At 35.6% G+C, this 9,622-nt stretch overlaps 2 protein-coding genes across 2 annotated transcripts; one reads left to right on the top strand and one right to left on the bottom strand.

Annotated features, from left to right (window-relative positions):
- The first annotated feature begins 3,480 nt into the window (after positions 1-3,480).
- Positions 3,481-7,141, top strand: LOC109585458 (uncharacterized). The gene is made up of 3 exons (XM_020001546.1): positions 3,481-3,661; positions 5,840-6,092; positions 6,978-7,141. The coding sequence occupies exons 2-3, from the start codon at positions 5,843-5,845 to the stop codon at positions 7,115-7,117; spliced, it is 390 nt and encodes a 129-aa protein (XP_019857105.1). The 5' UTR covers positions 3,481-3,661; positions 5,840-5,842; the 3' UTR covers positions 7,118-7,141.
- Positions 7,142-7,178: 37 nt separating this feature from the next.
- Positions 7,179-9,476, bottom strand: LOC109585454 (uncharacterized). The gene is made up of 4 exons (XM_020001540.1): positions 9,333-9,476; positions 8,657-8,818; positions 8,113-8,369; positions 7,179-7,827 (listed from the first exon to the last, which is right to left on the bottom strand). The coding sequence occupies exons 2-4, from the start codon at positions 8,786-8,788 to the stop codon at positions 7,179-7,181; spliced, it is 1,038 nt and encodes a 345-aa protein (XP_019857099.1). The 5' UTR covers positions 8,789-8,818; positions 9,333-9,476.
- Positions 9,477-9,622: the final 146 nt, after the last annotated feature.

Raw genomic sequence — 9,622 nt, 5'->3', positions numbered from 1 at the left:
GTGTATACATCAGAAGAGGAGACATTATGGCGTCTCCCACTGTCATCAAACCTATCACTGCTCGCTGCTCCAATAGGCCCGTCGGGTTGGACATAGTTTGATGTATAGGGAGCCCCGTCGTTAAAGGAAGTGGTCCCACTGTAGCTTCTTGTTCTTTTGTCCGTTGTTGTAAGAGATGAAGAGGAGGCGCTTTCGTTATTCAGTAAAGGCTCCTGTCCTTCCCCTGAGTCACAGCAACAAGATTTCTTTGTTTTACTGATTGCACTCATCATACTAGCAGTGATGCTAGACCCAGCATTCATATCTTTAGACTCACAGCAACCCATTTTCTTTCTTGTAAAATGGCTAGCCAGTAGCCACTCCTCCTATGGGAGGAGCTCATTATGCTAGTCCTATAATTATTGTTAATCATTATTATTGTCATCAAAATTATATAAAAAATAGAAAATAAGCAAGTATAATTAGATACAATTAATACTTTCAATTGTCTCAGACACTTGAAAGCATACGTTTGTGTATATTTAGCATTAACAGCAGCTTACATTGAAATCAACAAAAAACAAACAACAACCAATTATTATTATTACTTATTTTGAAACGGATTTACAATGAGAGCGAGAGAGAGCATTATACATGGTTTGTTCTAATGTCGTGTGAGGGTATTGGCAGTAGTCATTATTTACATCAATTAGCTTGTGTGACACGACCATCAGGAAAGTAAGTAGAAACGGTCGGATGATGACGATTAGACAAAGTGTAAGAGGACGATGCTTGCAACACTGCTTCCCTCAGATGATGCTTCGTATTCTGGTACATGTCTTGTCGTATCGTCCAGTACGACGGACAACTGGTCCCGTAGGGTTTCAGCTGGCCCCGATTGTTGTCTTTGAAATAGCAGAGGACGTGGTAGAAATCGTATAAAAAGCTTCGTTCCAAGTAATATCGTATGAGCACGGAGTCTTTCTTGAGATCAGTCACAACAAAGACATAGAGTTTCACGAGATCCTCTTTCTTTCCGAGGCTGTTGCCATAAAAGACGATCGGCTCAAAGAATTGTATGCAGTCTATTCTAAACTGATGCTCTTCGCTCCCCTCGCCCATAGTGACACTGATTCTCTCCCTCATGAATGCATTCCTTGTTGCTAGGGGAAGGAGACGAGGACCAAGGTGTGTCCTTAGCTTAAGGAGCTCTTCAACTAGCAGGTCGCATTCTCGTTTGTCACGCTGGGAACCCTCATTAGCAAGAAAAGTGAAGTGAGACTCGCATTTTGTGAAAAGCTGGTTCATTTTGAAGGCAAATTCGGGATTTGGGTCTGTGTATGACTCGACCCACGAGTAGGCATCTTGGAGTGCTTTTCTAATCATTTCACCATCTCTACTGAGGGCCAGAGTGTTTCCTGGAGGCGATAACGGCCTCTCCTTTTCTGTAGGGCTAGGTATATCCTCATAGGTGACAAGCGGTGGGGGCCTGGAGCCAGGACTGGGGAGGTTAATGACAGTGTTTGGAACACGGTTTCTGTTCACGACACGAGTCACTTGGTCGTTGTCTGACCTATCCTCGTGGTAGCTACCTCCATTTATCAAAAGAGGCTCGCGGACCTCGTTGGATTCAGACTCGTCTTTAGCCGAGGACGATATGCAGCCCATGAAGGAAGAAAAGGCTGACTGGCCTAATGTCAAGCAAGAAGATAAGAGATAGGCGTGGCTAACATGATGTCACGCCTAGTTTTCCCGAAAAATTTTTTATGGCCTCCACAAATAAGTACATCACTGTACTGCCAAGAGTAAATAATTAATTTAATTATACCTAAAGAGTGCATAATACTTTAATCAATAATACATAATACGGTATTTGGGAAAAAACCACGGGCCTAGTACAGGGATTTTTGGGAAATTGGCCAATTTTTAAAAATGGTCATAACCAGAAAAATTTAAGTCAGAATCCACTCAAAATTTCTACACAGAATAAGTACATCATTATGTATTAAAAATGTAATAAAAATTGGAGGTAACTAGAATGTGACTTTGGAGCTATTTTTGGAAATTTTTTAAAATTGGCCCATTAAAATTAATGGCTATAACTCAAATTTGAATTTGAAATTGGTTCAAACTTTCTACACAGCATAAAAACATGTATGCATATCAGGAAAAATTATAAAAAATGAAAATTCTCTCCTTTTAATTTTTTGGCAAAATTTGGCCCAATTTTGAAGGATCTTTAAAAAATTCATAAGAATCTAATTTAAATTTGGAATTAGCTACACAGCATATTGTATAAGTTAGTATATATATTCCGGAATGCAATCAATGCCTGGTAGGTAGTATACTTACATGTAAGGAAGCTTGTGGTTTAACTATCATCAACATTCAACAATTCAGCTCCTATTCACATTCTCTGTACATAATGTCACATTCATTTTTGGAAGGATGAAGATCAAATTTTAAAGTATCATTCCAATATATACCATGCATAAGCTATCATGCTATGTTGTTGAAGCAATGTAAAGGTGTGGCTGCAATGAAGGTGTGGGTTAATCCACCATAAATGATAATACTACATCAATCATTAATAGCTCAATCAAATAATGATAATAACTAGATGAATGTAAAACATTGAAGGGGCGAGCCTAAGCAAGCAAAGCAATGTACATAAAATAGATCTTGACAGACTAACAATGCTCATGCATGATGATGATTGTGCAACTGAGCAGGCTCAGAACTTAAATGGATGTAGTTCTTGATAATCTACCATTATGATCTCAACAACAATTAAAGTTACCTTGCTTATAGCATTTAGCAAGCATTAAAGATAGCTGCAAGCAGTGATTGCACAAATGATATAGCTAGATAGGCAACCATAGCAGTTTCTTGGCTCCAAGTTACCTAGTTAGGGTAGGTATTAATTGCGCTCTTAAATTTTAGCGTTTTTAAGGAGACCCTGATTTAGCGAAATGTAATATTAGCGAAAATAATAAAATCAATGGTAAAACCCCCATTCAATAGCATAACACTTCAATTTATATATTTAAGAGCAGAACACTTAATAAGATCGCCCTATCTACTGTTATCTTGTTACAGATCCTTGTGTACTTGTTTACACAAGTACATAATATCAAGAGTGGATCCACTCTTGATAATATATACATACATACACACATACATACATATATGTGACCATAATTGACAAAAGGTACCTTATGGCGGGTAGTGAAATTTGTCTTTCTAGCCTAAGAAATTCCTTTTTCTGAGCCTCATTTGTCATAAAATTACTCCACAGGATGCAAAAAGTTACCATGAAACTTTTAGAAACAATGATTGTCTAACAAAGCACTCACAGTTTGATATTTTCCATTATAATGATCAATTTTAAAATCCGCCATAAGGGCCCTTTTGTCAATTATGGTCACATATTATGCATACACACTCGTCTCGTTTATGTGGGGCTCGTTCAGGCTCGCCCCAAATATGGCATACATTAATTTTTACTAATTGTTGTTCTATTGTTTACTTCTAGACTCCTGATGTTGTAGTATCAGCAGTAGATGTTGATTCCCTCCCTCCTCCTCAATCCTCTTCCTCTGTCTCTTGCTGCCCCTGCTCCTACTGATTTATTCTCTGCACAACTTTGACATAAACACTGAATTATCAAACAATACAACAGGTACTCCATTAGACATGCAGCGTTTATTTTCATAATTTTGTGTCAATTGCAATTTCTCAGGGCCTAGCTGTCGTTAAGGCATCATCAAAAACTATTAGTACTGTCATAAAAACTGATGGTCCAAAGCGTTCCCTAAACCTATCAGATTATAAGAAAAGAAGAGGTCTAATATAGTGTATATTATTGTTATAGTTTTAGTTTTGACTTTCCGCATGATATTATTTTCTATCAAAATTGTGAACTTATAAAAATTAATGGTATGCCAAACTTAAGTTAATGTAATTGCCACAGTAACTACATGTCCACACCCTTTATAAATAATTATGGTTCCTGTCCTGTTTTACAAAATTTTAATTCATAAAATGCCATTAGTAAAATTTCCTTACAAAATCTGACCTCAAGTCAAATAAAAAAAATGATCTTTCTTAGTCTGTATTATGACATTAATAGGCTGTACAGCTAGGAGAGGGAAAAGAATACAAAGGAAGTAACTATGATAATAAAATTACCTCAATCTCTTGCCTTCTTCATAATACACTCAAGACATATGAACTCTTGTAAAAACTTTTTGATAGCAGATCAAAAGATACCTTTACATATTAAAATTGAGGCTAGGATTTAAAAATAAAAAGAAATTTTTGCTGTATATGATCTACTTTTTTCAGAAGAAAATTTTCTGGAGGGCCAAGGTCAATATCACATCATACAAAAATATGGGGGAGGGCATGGTCCTGGCCCCCCTCTTTCCTACGTATAGTGTCACGTGAATGTAACGTACGTAATACGTTCATCTCAAAGAAGAGACAGATAAAATAAACAAGTTGAAAGATAACATTTCATTGATGACTTTTGTAAGTGAATATCATCACTATTGTGTTACGTCATATTATATATATATTTACAGAGGTAAACTGGTCAGGCCTTATCAAATTTGACGGGGCAGAGCCCCTCAGATATGCCATGTACTGGGTGTACATTGTAATAGATATAAGCCATTCATTACAGGCATATGATTAAAGCTAATTAGTTCAAAACCCAACCCACATAACTTAAATGTTACATCGACATACTTAATAATAACAACTCAAAAAGAAGACCTAGCTGCCTGTTCTAGTCATTCTTTGCCTTCAACAAGGTAATGATATAATTAATTGAATTTGGATCAAGTTAAAATACGTAGCGGCTATACTAAAAAGCACTGCCAGTAAAGTACAATTTTGTGTTGAATATGTATATATGCGTGTGTGTGTGTATGTGTGTATCTATAGATGAGCACGTCTAGAAAAGACATATCACATGTAATATGATATGTTCCAGGGGCGTCGCTGGCCTTGAAACATTGGTAGGGCACTAGGTTTATAAAGAGGAAGAAACCTTTTCGCGCGCGAAAAATTTTGCCGAATCTAATTAATATTCATGATGGGTGTGGTCAGTTAACTGATTTGTTGATTAACTTTTGACGCCCAAAATTCATAATGGCGTTCATTTCCAGCAATAAATTGCTTACTACCGAGTGTATTTCTACATTATGAGTCAGCTGTTGGTGTGTGTGAAGAAGTAAGCAGTGATTGAGTCTTTCCTGGATAGTTATTAAATGAATTAATGACTAATTTTAATAAAAATGGCTACTGATCTTCAAAATATTGGTGGGGCAACTGCCCTTAGGCAGCGACGCCTCTGTGTTCTAGAAACCCATTGACTATTCCATTATTACATATGTGACACACATAATATTCTAAAAAAATTCCTATACTAAAAGTGTTACAGAAAATAATCATGCACTGCATGCGACAAAAGTTTTTCAAAATATACAAATGTAGCCTGACCTATTTTTTAGATAGGATTGAATGCATTAATTCCAAACCACTCCCATAAAAAAGATCAGCACAAAATTACTATATCGCGTGACCTAATTAAATCAATGTGTGACCCACATCCACAGGTGTGACCAATTGGCCATAAAAAGAAAGAGTTGCTTGATCATCCTTCTTAGGTAAAGAAAATTTTTAAAATGTAGCCATATAGTAGGTGAAAGTGATATCTGTAACATGAACAGCTTTACTGTTCCAATTAATAATTACTAGCTACTGAAACTTTAAAGCAAGAATCGTGTATATATATTCTATTCTACTATCATTATATATGTATTTCTACATTTAAAAACACTAATAATTTTAGGATATGGAGCACCCTATAAGAATTACGAGAATTAATGGTGAGCTTATTGTGGAGCTTGCTCCAAGTCATCCAAGCATTTTGCTTGATTATGGCATGACAGAGCAATATTTGATGAATACCATTCAAGAAGATGGACCATTCAAAGTTAATATAATATTGGATGAGGAAGATGTGCCCTTGGCGTTATACTACTTGGATCAAGCTGGTTATGCACCAGAAGGCCAGTATCTTGTCTATGAACACACCAATTATAGTCAGTACACAATGTAATTGTTTGTGTGTGCATGATTATGGCATGACTTTTAAGTAGACAAATATTTGCGATTTGTTAATGGTATTGATTTAACGTGTACTAATTTTTGCAATTTTCCTCTTTTTTTCAATTAATAATTATTAGTAAACCTAAATTATTAATAAATTCGAGTACTAATTTTTGTGATTTTAAAGCCACTCGCAAAAACGCAAAAAATTAGTACTCACAAATAACAGTGGCTTTAAGGTAATTAAAGAGGAACATGAATTTATGAATCAACAACATTAGCATCAAAATGATGCCTCAGAGACACCTCTAAAAGTAAAGCCTTAGAGTATATATTAGCTGGTTTTATAATTGGCTTTAAGTCACCAAATTAGCGATCTTGAATAATGGCTAAATTAAGCCCATGAAAATTTTAATTTTATCAGCTATCAAAATTAATATTAATGATGTGGAAGCAGTAAGTAAAATGGCAGCTCCCAAATGGGAGCTTTTTAGCAGAAAAAATGTACATATACGGTCTCCAGAAGCAATAGAAAATTATACTGTTATAAATCTTAGTGAGAAGAAATGACATTCTTCATTTACTGCTTCCATACCTATTTTGATAACTGATGAAATTTAAAAAAATCATTATGCATGCAAGGTGGTAAAAACAAGGCTTAAGACATCATTTCTACAGAACTTTGTGTTAGATTAAATAGTACCATTAATATCACTAAAATAAATACAAGCAAACAATTGTCTCCTCTCTTTAAAACTATCTGACTAAAAAGTTACCAGCAATACTATATCTTTCATGTCATTTTACATGTGATTTCAGGCATTATCATTGATGTATTCAATTATTCATATTATTATGATTATACTTAATTCCTTTAGGCACCAGTTCCCGCCGTTCCCGTTCCCGCCGTTCCCGCTCTCGTTTCCGGTCAAGGAGGCAGAGAGATGAACCTTATTCCCGTTTAAAACCCCGTACCCATCCCAGGGGATGGGGCCGCCCAGGGTTTTCCAGAAAGTAAACTGACTAAAACTAATTTTAAAAGTAATAGCTAAAATTAATTAATTAATAAATCTTGTTGTTTAATAATAATACTTAACCAATGCCACATGAACATAGGCTATACCTGAAGGTGTTCCACCTATCTCTTTTGGTATTAAACAGAAGTCAGGTCTTGATTTGTGATACAATGACACGCCTATGCCATCCAGTGCTCTATTGTTGCCCATTACTTTGTACTTGTTGAAAATTCCAGAAGATTTCAGCCACTTTATTAACATATCTTTACAATTAGCTTTAACTGGCTTAATTTCAATATTCGACTTCAAACTTTTTACGAAACCATCCAAATCTGATGAAGAGTCATAAATATCAAGTACCATTTCTTTAGGCAACAAACCAGTGCTAATATACAATCTTGGTAGATCCAATGGCTTCATTTGACAAATTCTGTCAATATCATCAACAAATTTAGGAACCAGCTGTTTACCAAATGAAAATTGGTTTAACGTTGCCGAAGAGGCTCGAAGAGTTTTCAAAAATGCATATATAAATTTTTGAGTTCCCCATCTTACATAGGACCCATCCAATGAGCATTTACGGTCAGCTTTCAGTGGCCGGAGCTGCTCTGGTAAAATGTCGGCCTCTATACGACGATCGGTCAATATATAATTTAGAGGTAGAGGCACTTCTAAAATTGCTGGCCGTAGCACATCCACCAAACAAAACTTTCTAAAAAGGAACAAGAGTAAGTGCAAAAATAATTCTAAGATATTCTACTAATAAGATTGTTTCCACCATAGAAAAGTCATTAGACAGTGAGTATATACCTCTGCTCAAATCACTGTCCCCACACCCACTTTAAAAGGAAGTTTGGGCATGTTAGTTGCTAAGCTGCTTATTCACAATTTCCCATGTCAAGTGTGACACACATATACACATGCTACAGTGAAACTAATCTTAGGAGCAACCCAAGGGGAGCAACCTCAGGGCATAAAAATTAAATTTAGTGCTTACATCTTATGTGTATCTTGCACACAGAACTCAAACTTGTTAAGTATTTCCTTCTTTTTGCTCTCCAGCTTTTTCAAATCCTTTTTCAAAGAACAGATCTCATTGCTCACATTATAAAGCTGATTGATCAACCATAATGAATACGTAGTGTTATCACAAGATAAAAAGGCTTTCTCTTGCTTCTCAAGTTCCTCAATTAACAGCTTTTGGTTGTTTACTTCTTGACAAATGGTAGTTAATGGAAATGAAGACAGTCGCATCTGTGTGAGAAAAAAGAGTGTTATATTGCACTATTACATACTCTGTGTGTTGTTCAGTTCATGTTATAGTGCAACTTACATGCACTATAGCACATACTTTATGTGTTCCTTATATAATAACAAAGTCAAGAAAGGTATTGATAACATAACTACACCTAAAAAATCTTTACAGTATAGCTTTCATTGTAAATTATCCAAAACTTATAAGTAAACAACAATTGCTCTGAGAAATATCATTGCTTGATTACAATTGATGCATGAAATTGAAACTCAGTTATACACTTTACCTTTTTATCTCCTCCATTATGATATTCCTTGAACCATGCTGTACGAGTGCCAACCATGCTTGCTAACATTGGTAGCTTTTGCTGCCTTGCAGAAGATAAGCATACATTTTTGGCCAGGGCAGGTAGCATCATGTTTTGCTGAATAATAAGCTGAAGTTGATTCTAAAATAACAAAATAATGTCAAATAAAATTTATAATATTCTACTGCATAGTATAGATCTAATGACCAACAGAAACACATTAACTTGACTGCAATACATATTTAACAAGGCCCTGGTGGATTATAACAGCATAATAGGGCCCAATACATAAAAAAGATATATATACAGTGAAACCTGCTTAATCCGGTCACTCTTGGGCCAGTTTTAAATGGCCTGATTATGCAGGTGGCTGCATTACAGATCAGCCTCTGTAATATAGCCATTTGTACGGGATTTTGGCTTATGGCTGTAATAGAGAGGTGGCCTCATTATTCAGGTGACCTTTAGGACAGGTTTCACTGTATAATATTTAAAATCAATTGAACTTTGTTGACAGAATGACAACCCAAGCGTGGCGAGTCCAATGAACATACAATTATTTGTAATAAAAAATAATAATAAATCTACAAAATTATCATAGTATAGTAGATTTGTTTAAAACAAATACATAAACATTGTAGATCTACTTACTTACCAGTAGATACTGCTACTTGAAATAGATCTAAGTTGGATTTAGTAAGATTAGACTACTACAACAGGCACTGTCAGGTCAGGCAGCTCCAGAAAATCAAGTTGCTCTACTTCTTTTGGCCTTGTTGTGGAGTCCAGTGAGAACTGTTATAACAGCGAGAGGTTACAGGTAGACCATGTGGTTGAATAAGTTAATATTCATGGTGTGTTTGTGCATTATACTCTATGGGCGTTCACCAGACTACTCCACCTCTAATTGTGTGTGTGTGCAGAGTATCCTTTCTTCATTCTGAC

The sequence above is a fragment of the Amphimedon queenslandica genome, unplaced genomic scaffold (genome assembly GCF_000090795.2).
Source record: "Amphimedon queenslandica unplaced genomic scaffold, v1.1 AMPQUscaffold_13059, whole genome shotgun sequence".
NCBI classification, from domain to species: Eukaryota; Metazoa; Porifera; class Demospongiae; order Haplosclerida; family Niphatidae; genus Amphimedon; species Amphimedon queenslandica.
The sequence above is the reverse complement of the archived record's forward strand: the minus strand, read 5'-3'. Positions and strand labels throughout refer to the sequence as shown.